Below are 14150 nucleotides of genomic sequence, written 5' to 3'. Positions count from 1 at the left end.
AAGAACAGGAATAAGGTTGTCAAGAACAGGAATAAGGTCAAGTACAGGAATAAGGTTGTCAAGAGCAGGAACAAGGATGTCAAGAACAGGAATAAGGTTGTCAAGAACAGGAATAAAGATGTCAAGAACAGGAATAAGGTCAAGTACAGGAATAAAGATGTCAAGAACAGGAATAAGGTTGTCAAGTACAGGAATAAAGATGTCAAGAACAGGAATAAAGATGTCAAGAACAGGAATAAGGTTGTCAAGAACAGGAATAAGGTCAAGTACAGGAATAAGGTTTTCAAGAGCAGGAACAAGGATGTCAAGAACAGGAATAAGGTTGTCAAGAACAGGAATAAAGATGTCAAGAACAGGAATAAGGTCAAGTACAGGAATAAAGATGTCAAGAACAGGAATAAGGTTGTCAAGTACAGGAATAAAGATGTCAAGTACAGGAATAAAGATGTCAAGAACAGGAATAAAGATGTCAAGAACAGGAATAAGGTTGTCAAGAACAGGAATAAGGTCAAGTACAGGAATAAGGTTGTCAAGAGCAGGAACAAGGATGTCAAGAACAGGAATTAAGTTGTCAAGAACAGGAATAAAGATGTCAAGAACAGGAATAAGGTCAAGTACAGGAATAAGGTTGTCAAGAACAAGAATAAAGATGTCAAGACAGGAATAAAGATGTCAAGAACAGGAATAAGGTTGTTAAGGATGTCAAGAACAGGAATAAGGTTGTCAAGAACAGGAATAAGGTTGTCAAGAACAGGAATAAGGTAAAAAAACAACACCACATGAATAAAGCCTGGACAGTCAGCCACTTGTAAGCAAAAATATTATTTTGGTCTTTTGAACGAAAAGTGAATAGATTGGTCATTGCAGACTGCATGTTACAATGGCAAAACTATTTATCAATGTCCACTGTGTGTTGCTCTGGCTTATCCATTTATCAATGTCCACTGCATGTTGGTCTGGCTTATCCATTTACCAATGTCTCCAGCATGTTGTTAAGGCTTATCCAATTACCAATGTCTCCTGTATGTTGTTAAGGCTTATCCAATTACCAATCTCTCCTGTATGTTGCTCTGGCTTATCCAATTACCAATGTCTCCTGTATGTTGTTAAGGCTTATCCAATTACCAATGTCTCCAGCATGTTGCTCTGGCTTATCCATTTACCAATGTCTCCTGTATATTGCTCTGGCTTATCTGTTTACCAATGTCTCCTGTATGTTGTTAAGGCTTATCCATTTACCAATGTCTCCTGTATGTTGTTAAGGCTTTTCCATTTACCAATGTTTACAGCATGTTGCTCTGGCTTATCCATTTACCAATGTCTCCTGTATGTTGCTCGGGCTTATCCATTTACCAATGTCTCCTGTATGTTGGTCGGGCTTATTCATTTACCAATGTCTCCTGAATCTTGCTCTGGCTTATCCATTTACCAATGTCTCCTGCATGTTGCTGTGGCTTATCCATTTACCAATGTCTCCCGTATGTTGCTCTGGCTTTTCCATTTACCAATGTCTCCTGTATGTTGCTCTGGCTTATCCATTTACCAATGTCTCCAGCATGTTGCTCTGGCTTATCCATTTACCAATGTCTCCTGTATGTTGCTCTGGCTTATCCATTTACCAATGTCTCCTGTATGTTGCTCTGGCTTATCCATTTACCAATGTCTCCAGCATGTTGCTCTGGCTTATTCATTTACCAATGTCTCCTGTATGTTGCTCTGGCTTATCCGTTTACCAATGTCTCCTGTATGTTGCTCTGGCATATCTGTTTACCAATGTCTCCTGTATGTTGGTCTGGCTTATCCATTTACCAATGTCTCTAGCATGTTGCTCTGGCTTATCCATTTACCAATGTCTCCAGCATTTTGCTCTGGCTTATCCATTTACCAATGTCTCCAGCATGTTGCTCTGGCTTATCCATTTACCAATGTCTCTAGCATGTTGGTCTGGCTTATCCATTTACCAATGTCTCCAGCATGTTGCTCTGGCTTATCCATTTACCAATGTCTCCAGCATGTTGCTCTGGCTTATCCATTTACCAATGTCTCCCGTATGTTGCTCTGGCTTATCCATTTACCAATGTCTCCTGTATGTTGCTCTGGCTTATCCATTTACCAATGTCTCCCGTATGTTGCTCTGGCTTATCTGTTTACCAATGTCTCCTGTATGTTGGTCGGGCTTATTCAATTACCAATGTCTCCTGAATCTTGCTCTGGCTTATCCATTTACCAATGTCTCCTGCATGTTGCTGTGGCTTATCCATTTACCAATGTCTCCCGTATGTTGCTCTGGCTTATCCGTTTACGAATATCTCCTGTTTGTTGTTAAGGTTTATCCATTTACCAATGTCTCCAGCATGTTGCTCTGGCTTATCCATTTACCAATGTCTCTAGCATGTTGCTCTGGCTTATCCATTTACCAATGTCTCCTGTATGTTGCTCTGGCTTATCCATTTACCAATGTCTCCAGCATGTTGCTCTGGCTTATCCATTTACCAATATCTCTAGCATGTTGCTCTGGCTTATCCATTTACCAATGTCTCCAGCATGTTGCTCTGGCTTATCCATTTACCAATCTCTCCTGCATGTTGGTCGGGCTTATCCATTTACCAATGTCTCCTGTATGTTGGTCTTGCTTATCCATTTACCAATGACTCCTGCATGTTGCTGTGGCTTATCCATTTACCAATGACTCCAGCATGTTGCTGTGGCTTATCCATTTACCAATGTCTCCCGTATGTTGCTCTGGCTCATAAATTTTTCCAATGTCTCCTGTATGTTGCTGTGGCTTATCCATTTACCAATGTCTCCTGTATGTTGCTCTAGCTTATAAATTTTTCCAATGTCTCCAGCATGTTGCTCTGGCTTATCCATTTACCAATGTCTCCCGTATGTTGCTCTGGCTTATCTGTTTACCAATGTCTCCTGTATATTGGTCTGGCTTATCCATTTACCAATGTCTCCTGTATGTTGCTCGGGCTTATCCATTTACCAATGTCTCCCGTATGTTGCTCTGGCATATCTGTATACCAATGTCTCCTGTATGTTGCTCTGGCTTATCTGTTTATCAATGTCTCCTGTATGTTGGTCTGGCTTATCCATTTACCAATGTCTCCTGTATGTTGCTCTGGCTTATCCGTTTACCAATGTCTCCTGTATGTTGCTCTGGCATATCTGTTTACCAATGTCTCCTGTATGTTGCTCTGGCTTATCCGTTTACCAATGTCTCCTGTATGTTGCTCTGGCATATCTGTTTACCAATGTCTCCTGTATGTTGCTCTGGCTTATCCGTTTACCAATGTCTCCTGTATGTTTCTCTGGCTTATCCATTTACCAATGTCTCCTGTATGTTGCTCTGGCTTATCCGTTTACCAATGTCTCCTGTATGTTGCTCTGGCTTATCCATTTACCAATATCTCTAGCATGTTGCTCTGGCTTATCCATTTACCAATGTCTCCAGCATGTTGCTCTGGCTTATCCATTTACCAATGTTATCGTCACTGATCAGCCTACTATTCCTGTCAGAAAAAAACATGCAATCTCTGTTTGGGTTTATGGGAATATAACATAATAACACAGAAAGATCTAGGTACACTCTTTGATTCCTGTACAACACCCCACCCTCCTGTACAACACCCCACCCTCCTGTACAACACCCCACGCTCCTGTACAACACCCCACCCTCCTGTACAACACCCCACCCTCCTGTACAACACCCCACGCTCGTGTACAACACCCCATCCTCCTGTACAACACCCCACCCTCCTGTACAACACCCCACGCTCGTGTACAACATCCCACGCTCCTGTACAACACCCTACGCTCCTGTAAAATCCCTCGGCCTCCTGTACAGACCAACCCACCCGCCCTCCTGTTAGACCCCTGTGCCTCCTCCACAACACCCCACCCTCCTGTACAACACCCCACCCTCCTGTACAACACCCCCACCCTCCTGTAAAACACCCCCACCCTCCTGTACAACACCCCACCCTCCTGTACAACACCCCCACCCACCCTCCTGTACAACACCCCCACCCTCCTGTAAAACACCCCACCCTCCTGTACAACACCCCACCCTCCTGTACAACACCCCCACCCTCCTGTAAAACACCCCACCCTCCTGTACAACACCCCACCCTCCTGTACAACACCCCACCCTCCTGTACAACACCCCCACCCTCCTCCACAACACCCCACCCTCCTGTACAACACCCCACCCTCCTGTACAACACCCCCACCCTCCTGTACAACACCCCACCCTCCTGTACAACACCCCCACCCTCCTGTAAAACACCCCACCCTCCTGTACAACACCCCACCCTCCTGTACAACACCCCACCCTCCTGTACAACACCCCACCCTCCTCCACAACACCCCACCCTCCTGTACAACACCCCACCCTCCTGTACAACACCCCCACCCTCCTGTAAAACACCCCACCCTCCTGTAAAACACCCAACCCTCCTGTACAACACCCCCACCCTCCTGTAAAACACCCCCACCCTCCTGTACAACACCCCACCCTCCTCCACAACACCCCACCCTCCTGTACAACACCCCACCCTCCTGTACAACACCCCCACCCTCCTGTAAAACACCCCACCCTCCTGTAAAAAACCCCACCCTCCTGTAAAACACCCCCACCCTCCTGTACAACACCCCCACCCTCCTGTAAAACACCCCACCCTCCTGTAAAACACCCCACCCTCCTGTAAAACACCCCACCCTCCTGTAAAACACCCCCACCCTCCTGTACAACACCCCCACCCTCCTGTACAACACCCCCACCCTCCTGTACAACACCCCCACCCTCCTCCACAACACCCCACCCTCCTGTACAACACCCCCACCCTCCTGTAAAACACCCCACCCTCCTGTACAACACCCCACCCTCCTGTACAACACCCCCACCCTCCTGTACAACACCCCCACCCTCCTGTAAAACACCCCCACCCTCCTGTTAAACACCCCCACCCTCCTGTACAACACCCCACCCTCCTGTACAACACCCCACCCTCCTGTACAACACCCCACCCTCCTGTAAAACACCCCCACCCTCCTGTACAACACCCCACCCTCCTGTACAACACCCCCACCCTCCTGTACAACACCCCCACCCTCCTGTACAACACCCCACCCTCCTGTACAACACCCCACCCTCCTGTACAACACCCCCACCCTCCTGTACAACACCCCCACCCTCCTGTACAACACCCCACCCTCCTGTAAAACACCCCCACCCTCCTGTTAAACACCCCCACCCTCCTGTACAACACCCCACCCTCCTGTACAACACCCCACCCTCCTGTATAACACCCCACCCTCCTGTACAACACCCCACCCTCCTGTACAACACCCCACCCTCCTGTAAAACACCCCCACCCTCCTGTACAACACCCCACCCTCCTGTACAACACCCCACCCTCCTGTACAACACCCCACCCTCCTGTACAACACCCCCACCCTCCTGTACAACACCCCCACCCTCCTCCACAACACCCCACCCTCCTGTACAACACCCCCACCCTCCTGTAAAACACCCCACCCTCCTGTACAACACCCCACCCTCCTGTACAACACCCCACCCTCCTGTACAACACCCCACCCTCCTGTAAAACACCCCACCCTCCTGTACAACACCCCATCTTTCTGTACAACACCCCACGCTCCTGTACAACACCCCACCCTCCTGTACAACACCCCCACCCTCCTCCACAACACCCCACCCTCCTGTACAACACCCCCACCCTCCTGTAAAACACCCCCACCCTCCTCCACAACACCCCACCCTCCTGTAAAACACCCCCACCCTCCTGTACAACACCCCACCCTCCTGTAAAACACCCCCACCCTCCTGTACAACACCCCCACCCTCCTGTACAACACCCCCACCCTCCTGTACAACACCCCACCCTCCTGTACAACACCCCACCCTCCTGTACAACACCCCACGCTCCTGTACAACACCCCACACTCCTGTACAACACCCCCACCCTCCTGTACAACACCCAACCCTCCTGTAAAACACCCCACCCTCCTCCACAACACCCCCACCCTCCTCCACAACACCCCACCCTCCTGTACAACACCCCACCCTCCTGTAAAACACCCCCACCCTCCTGTAAAACACCCCCACCCTCCTGTACAACACCCCACGCTCCTGCTCAACACCCCACCCTCCTGTAAAACACCTCGGCCTCCTGTACAACCCACCCACCCGCCCTCCTGTTAGACCCCTGTGCCTCCTCCACAACACCCCACCCTCCTGTAAAATCCCTGATCCTCCTGCTCAACACCCCACGCTCCTGTAAAACACCTCAGCCTCCTGTAAAACCCACCCTACCTCCTGTTAGACCCCTGTGCCTCCTCCACAACACCCCACCCTCCTGTAAAATCCCTGAGCCTCCTGTACAACCCTACCCATCAGTTAAACACTACACTATATGCTACTTTGAATACACAGTTCATGTGCTACACTATGCCCAGTCTTCTCACTCACAGTGCATGAGAACTTAATCAGCAATAACATATTTCAAGTGACCACGATGGAAATGATAACCTGTCAATTCAACTGCAACAACCATGAACTCTTACATTTGATCATTAACAAGTGGTCCACATCCTAGTTCTTGGCTTGATAGTGCTGCTGATTGCGTGTACATATTAATTGATACGACAAAATGACTGTCATTTTCTTTCCTTTAACTTCCAAGTCCAAGACAACAGAAATACATTTTCTGCTTATTTCCTCATTAAACCTTCGATCACTTTTCAAACTGTCCTTGGCATTGTGCAGTATTTTTCATGGAAACCTCACTAGCACTTACAACACATTAATCTTTACAAAAACATAGTGCCATGACACTGTAGCTCACCTGGATATGTAGTTGTACTGAGCATTGATATTCAAACATTTTCTGCATAAATACTGAGAACTAAAACCTAACACTAAAATCTTAAGTGAGTGAGTGAGTGTCTGTGGTTTTACGCCGGTTTTAGCAATATTAAAGCAATATCATGGCAGGGGACACCAGAAATGGGCTTCACACATTGTACCCATGTGGGGAATCAAACTCGGGACTTGGGCGTGACGAGTGAACACTTTAACCACTAGGCAACACAACCAGCCCATCAAATCTTTGAAACCAAATCTTCTGGAAAGTGGTATGCATTATTTTAAATAGTCAATATTTTCAACATAACAATCTGCATGCGAAATCTAAAACGCTTCAACACCTGGATTCTCTCTAGGAACATATCATGTTACAGAGTATGACTTACAGAAGCAGAGGTGATGTATTTGTTGTTACAGCAACATGTCCTTCCACCAGCATTACTTACAGCTGTTCTCTCTCACATTCATGGACGTACAATTGGTATTTTAGTGGGGCTTCAGCTAGTGACTGCACCATGATTAATGATATGATTTGATCATATTTTTGGAAGCCATAAATTTGTCTTCTTAATATTAACTTTTTGTGATGTTTTTTTGACTACCTAGGTAGTAAATGAAAGAATAAAGCTATTCCTGAATTAAAATTTGCATGAAGAGTTTCCGTTCATATAAATATATATGTCATAAATTGTGCAATGACTATTCCTTAAAATACAGTGGTGTGGTTGGTTGGGTGGTTTGTTAGTGGTTTAGTAGTTGAGTGACTGAATGAGCATATGGGAGAATGAGTGGTTGCTTAAGTGGTCAACAGAGAGTGGTCAGAAGAGTGTTTGAGAGAGTGCTCTGAATAGATTGGTATAGGTGACATAAAATGGGGTTCAACGTTGCATTCAAGGTTTTTGTACTTGGGGGGTGGGGTGGTAAGGTAGGGGTGGCGTTCTTTAGTAGATCCATAAACAAGCTATATTTATATTTAGAGATGAAACAGTAGTGCACATGTGTAGTTCATATTCTAGTACAGTGTACTTGGATTTCTGCAGTATTGCCTATTCCTGGAAGTCATAAATCTGATGGACGTATGTCCTCACCAGTATCAGTGCCTCCAAGTTACTGCCCTTCTCCCACATGTGATGGTTTTTTACAACCAACATGACAGATTGCATATTCTGACTGATTTATCCTCTCCCGTGAGTTCAGAATGACACCATTATTTTATTACATCAGCTAAAGGTGTCTTCTTTCACCAACACTAGGTCAATGTGCCAATTAATTTCATCCAGCCAGCATGATCAAATATGTTTAAATGTCGTAATCTTACAGTTTCCTAAACTGAAACCCTTCAGAACATTATTTGCTGAATTTGTGAGGAAAGAGAAAGTTATTATTTACTGAGTTGAGTTACGCCCTTGATTTGTTGCAAGCATTATCTAAGCACCTTCAACAACAACAAAACACCTTCAGCATTGCTAAAACATCTTCAACATCATAAAACCAGATTATTAAATCATCTTTGCTTATCCTGGCTATTTACTATTCCAAAGGAATGAAACCTCTTCAAGCCCAACTGTTAACCTACCTGTTTCTATGACGGCCTTTGGGAGGGAGGAAACCTTCCATCGGTGCAGCATGGAGTCAAACCCTCCAGACATGACCTCATCGGGGTCAGTACCACTCCAGGTCACCGCCAAGAGGCGCTGAATGTGTCCCTCAAACTGATACATTGCCTCCCCTGTCTTCACATTCCACACCTGTAATGAGCACACTCTCATAAATATTAACGAGGCATGTGTTATACTGGCAAAGCATGTGTTATACTGAGAAAGCATGTGTTATACTGACATAGTACACTACTGCCTAGAAGTTCATTCCCCTTACACGCATGGGCAACACGTTACGCAACCAGTGTGCATCGGGTTGGTCACGCGTGTGATACCCGTGTGCAACGCGTTGCACACGGGTGTGCACCCCGTCCGCCACTCGTGTGCAACGCGTGACACACTCATTAGAGGGGGAAGAAACTTTTGACCAAAGGAGGACCCGTCATAAGCTGAACCTGGAGGTGGTAACAAGGAGAGAAAATTTTGTTATCCTGACGAAAAATGATAATACACATGTATTTGCTAATGTCTCCTTTCTTTCTGTGATTTTGTTGGAATAACATGAATACTGTTGTGTTTAAATAGATCTGTCTTGTTTTATACGACCATTGCTTCAAAATCCGATGGTGTTAAGAGAATACATGGTCCTGGAACATGTTATTGCAATTGAAATGCTTTTATTGTGATTTGACATTAACCGTCTGTAGTACGACTTTCAGTGATAATATGTATGAGGTTTGGCGGCGCATTGTTTTTATTGGACCCTAATTACTTTATGATGACTTGGACTCTTTATCTCAGCTCCATAGCCGTGAGGCTGGGAAAGAGCAGCATGTAATTAATGAGGGTGGGTTATATCATTGAGGATACACTTGAGGGAGAGAATACTAATTACCGTACTACAGGAAGAGACCTGTAGACGTAAGCGCGGGGTTGTGTTTTAGCTGGCCGTTCGATAATGGCCGCCAGGAGAAGTGAGCTTTGACTGCGTCATCTAAAATAAATAGTAAGAAACAGCAGTGTTATTTTCACGGGTCTGTTGAATAAACTCCCAGCGCTACTGTCAATGTATCTTCTACTTGATCCTTGATAAATCATTTTGGCATTCACAATATATAGTAATTCAAAGTACAAAGGAGCACTGATCTAAAGCAATTCCGCGGGAGTAGTTGTTACCTGTGCATTTCTGTATTTTCCCAGTGAGTACCCGGATGATACAGCAGAAATCTAGACTTGTTCGCGACCTGTGCTCGCCATTCGTAAGCGCATTTTTATTGAAAGTAGAAGGACGTATGGTCACATTGATCAACAAAAATGAAATACAGTTTTGGAAATGTAGGTATATTTGTGGGGAGCATCGGTAATTGTGCGATCTTTGTGTACACTATTTTGACTTGCAACACAAAGTAAATATTTCATCTGAACATTGGTTATTTTACCGTGTGTATATGTTTACATTCAAAATGTAAACATATTTCACTAAGGAAATTTATTAAACGCCTAAATATTCAGTTTATTTTACAAATTAACTGAAAAATATGTCCATCTTTATTAATATGATAACGAATTCCAAATATTTGTTTATGTTTAATATCATCACCAAGTACAGTTCTGTATTGTTGGGCTTCTTTTCTTAGCATAATTAATATATTGTGATGTGTTTAAGCTCTTTTGATCGTCTTTATCATTTTGAGTCTGTCGGTTAAATAAATGAATGGATTATTCAGTCAATTTGTAAAATGACTGAAATATTTAGATATTTAATAAATTGCCTGAGTGAATCATATTTTACACACTGACTGTAACATATACACGCTTACAAAAGAAAATACTTGTGAAAACAACGTCTATCGCGCATCGAAAAACTTCCCAACCAAACGGAAAGGAACAAGAATGATTCTGTTCAAAGCTGCAGCGAATGAATTAAAACAAAATGCAAATATAATTATTACAACCTACCAAAGTTATAATGTATCCGGGAATATCAACATAAAGGAACAATATCCATTGGGTCTGCAGCTGTACAAAAATACTTATTCGATGTCAAATGTCTATGTGAGAATCAAATACTTTAATAATAATTATTTGGAAACAATATTTGGAATATATATGAAATATATTAAAATATTTAAATATATCGTTTTAAACGTTATTTAAATGTATCGAATATTATTACCCGTGTTTGTTTCTTAACTGATCACTTAGTTTGTTTCAATTGTTTCACATAGCTGCCAAGTTAGCTGAGAAAGCCCACGTGACAACTATTTTTATAATGTCCTCGGTTCTTAAAAAACATACATTGTGTTAGATAACAATGAACAACCAGTCAGTGTATTATCGGTTACCCTTTGAACAAAGTATGTTGTTTTTACATCTGTACTTCACGCCATGATATGAGTGTATTGCCTAGGTTTAGTAAACCTACCTTCACATGTAAACACTTACTTTTGACATATCCACTGTGCAAGATAACAGTAATTAATCAATCAACGTATTTCCTGTTGATCCTTTGATGTCTGGGAATGATCAGTTGATTTACAAAAAAAGTAAAGCAACTGACCATACATCTCTTGCTGGGCTGCCACGTGCGTATCACATAACTCACATTCCACCTCACTTCAAACCTGGATTTAGATTGAATAATTACCCCAGGTACAAGAAAGACCAAATTTGAACCTTTATAATCTGAGTGGTGCTACAACTAAGTATACATGTTATAAATTCATTAACTGAGCAGCAAGTGAATTACGACAAATACACAAGTGTAGGGTTATACCAGAAAATGTGGATGACAACAAGGGAGTAGTAATTGTATCATCCACGCAATCCGAAATCCGCAAATGCTTTCACTCAGGGATACTTTTTTATTATTAAACTGTAACCATCAGGGGTATTTCCAAATAACGACATCCGATGAGCTTTCGCCGTTATTTGTCTGTTTGTTTAGGCTGAAGAAATTAATTACCATGCGCCCTTTGTTGAAATCGGGTAACCAATCACGGGTAACCAATCACTTTTCAAAAATGCGTAAGCTATAGCCGTCCTTGCAGACTGGTAGCCCAGTCTCTTGTCACGCTCGGTTGCGTTAACGAGCAAATTGACTCACGGCAGCTAGAAAGCCCAAGCGGAAATCCAAAGGTCGTTTTACCTGAAGAATCAACCTTCATTTGCGAAATATCTACTGCTCTCAAAATTAAAGTCAGAACTTTCTAACCAAGGATTACCAGTTGAAACAGGTCGATGGCTGAACATTCCCAGGGAAGACAGCCAGTGTCCACTCTGTGAATCTATCGCTATGGGATATGAATTGCATTATTTATTCCAATGTGAAGCTTTTCACCAACGGCGATATGAACTCTTAAATAAGCAATATCTTAAGTTTCCAAACATTTAAGAAAATTATGACCACTAACAGTGTAAGAAATCTAAAAGGCCTATCTAAATTCCTTAACAATGTGTACAATACAATTGGTAAATTGTATTAGTATCCATGTATCCTATTTTTATTATTTTTGTTAAATTGTACATAATAAAAATTGTAGATAATTGTATGTCATGTTATTCTAAGAATAAATGAGTTTGAGTTTGAGTCCGACACCCGAGAAGAAGCCAGAGATTAGTGCCCCTTTTTGAATAGTTTACAATCATGTGTTTTACGGTTAGCTGTGTTGGCTTAAACGTATTTTTATTTCAAAAGAAATCTGGATCGGTAAACAAGCAAAACTTGCTTATGTAATACCACTCCAGGTAACAACTTAACAACAGCTGGATATATATAAGAGAGTGATGAACATAAACATACAAAATGCACAAATGAAATACACTAAGCCAATACACTGAAGCAAGTGGTGTCTGTGAAATAAGGTAATGCAGTTTTCCTTTACTACATGCATAAAATTAAGCTACTCAAACCTTTTGCTTTTGACAATGATGTCGTGAACTGATTTAAGAAGAGTCATGTTTGTAGAACTGCTTAACTACTGCCACGTAATATCATTTTTAGACCATATCCATGTGTGTAGAAACACACAGTGTTTCTGATATTATCGTATTTTTTGACAGTTATAGAAAATGTGAATTGCATCTTCAAGGTGATATCCACAAGTGCAGTCTGGTATGTCTGATACATGTCGTCTAAACTTATCAGCGTTAAGTCACTGCAGCCGAGCCTAAGGCGACAGTGGACAATTTGGCATGATCTATGAAAATATTTGAAGTCAAAATTATTAGTAATTGCATCAGAACGATTAATTAAGGATTTGATTTCTTTTAATGAGCGAGCATTAGTTACTTCATCGGATAGAGGGTTCATATCCAGAAGAAATTATTATTAAGCATAGGTCTGTGTTCTACATTTGATTGTTTGTATGTTGAATCTATTTCTAAGGTTATATTTGCTGTAATCAGAGAATTGAATATACACTTTTCAAATATTTTGGCTGAGCAACTTGTGAGTGCTACAGGTCTATAATTTGAGCATTCATGTTCATCGCTGACACTGACACCGCATCAGCCCGGCAGTGGACTTGACACAGTTATTTGCGCACCGATTATATAACTCCTACAGACAGGGTGGGGTGGTTGTTTAAAGCGAAACGGACGACCCCGTCTGTTATCTAATAAATGCTGTGCGGCGCCTTTGATCTTGCCTCAAAACATACACCTTATAGTAGTAAACGACGATCAGGATGGCCTGGAAATAAACACAATTCTGTCTGCCCAGTGTATCCACAATTAACTAGAATGCTTCATATCCACAAATATATATATAGAAAATAGATATTTGCCCACAGCAAATATTCATTTGCTTAATTGCATCAGTATGGTTTATCAGAACATGTACAATGCTTTCTTACGCTTGGTGAGGCAGACTGAACACGTTACATCGGCATTTTTCAGTGATATTGGGACTACATGAAACATGGCTGGTTTTACATTTCTGATACAGGTGCTTGACTGACTGAGTAGTTCATGATCAATAAGATATGTTTAAATCAGTCAAGTTTGCAACAATAGATGAATAAGTTGATACATTTGGACCGCAGTTACGGATTAACAACTTAAGACATAGAGACAGGGAGGAGATATATAACCAAACCTATGGTCCTGTTGAGACAGTTGACAGTTAGAACGTTGGATTAAACGACAGCAACTAATTTGAACATTCCCCAGTTATATCATAAAATACATCATAACTCATAACAGTCCGAGAGACAGCTTCCAGACATATACTAGTATTGAAGGGACAATCGCTTTTGACAGTTTAAAAATAAACTCACCTTAAGGTGCTTGGCAAATCAAAACTGACCTCCCTGAATATGTTTTTTAGGTTTGACAGCAACTATGCTTGTGGATTTCAGAGATAGACATGATTGGTTAGCTAGATGTTATTACAATAAGCGAAAATGTCTTAAAAGTCCACAGTTGGTTTAATAGTACAAAAAGTGTGTTATAGATCTATCAACGTTTTCTTTTATTGAACATAATATTTGCACTATTTTGCTGTAAGCTGTAAATAATCTAGCCTCCCCATGTACGTAACTTACATATATTTATGTATTGCCAGAACAGCAAATAGAGTTCTGGTAGATAGGTACCTCGGAGATATAACGTGCGCTTTCCGACTTAAGCCTATCTCGCACACGGGGAAGCACTTGTAC

General features: G+C 42.4%; 1 protein-coding gene across 2 annotated transcripts in view; it reads right to left on the bottom strand.

The window, feature by feature from the left end:
* Positions 1–14150, bottom strand: part of LOC124139846 (gem-associated protein 5-like) — a 212996-nt gene that overhangs the window by 163656 nt on the left and 35190 nt on the right. For both annotated transcript variants that reach the window (XR_007219116.1, XM_048388307.1), the window contains exon 14: positions 8469–8640. Coding sequence is in view for 1 of the 2 variants with exons in the window: in XM_048388307.1 (XP_048244264.1) it covers positions 8469–8640 (172 nt within the window). In the remaining variant the exon portion in view is untranslated. The remainder of the gene's footprint in view (positions 1–8468; positions 8641–14150) is intronic.

The sequence above is a fragment of the Haliotis rufescens genome, unplaced genomic scaffold, assembly GCF_023055435.1.
Source record: "Haliotis rufescens isolate VD_foot unplaced genomic scaffold, xgHalRufe1.0.p SCAF_7, whole genome shotgun sequence".
Lineage (NCBI taxonomy): Eukaryota > Metazoa > Mollusca > Gastropoda > Lepetellida > Haliotidae > Haliotis > Haliotis rufescens.
This window is presented reverse-complemented; position numbering and strand designations above follow the sequence as displayed.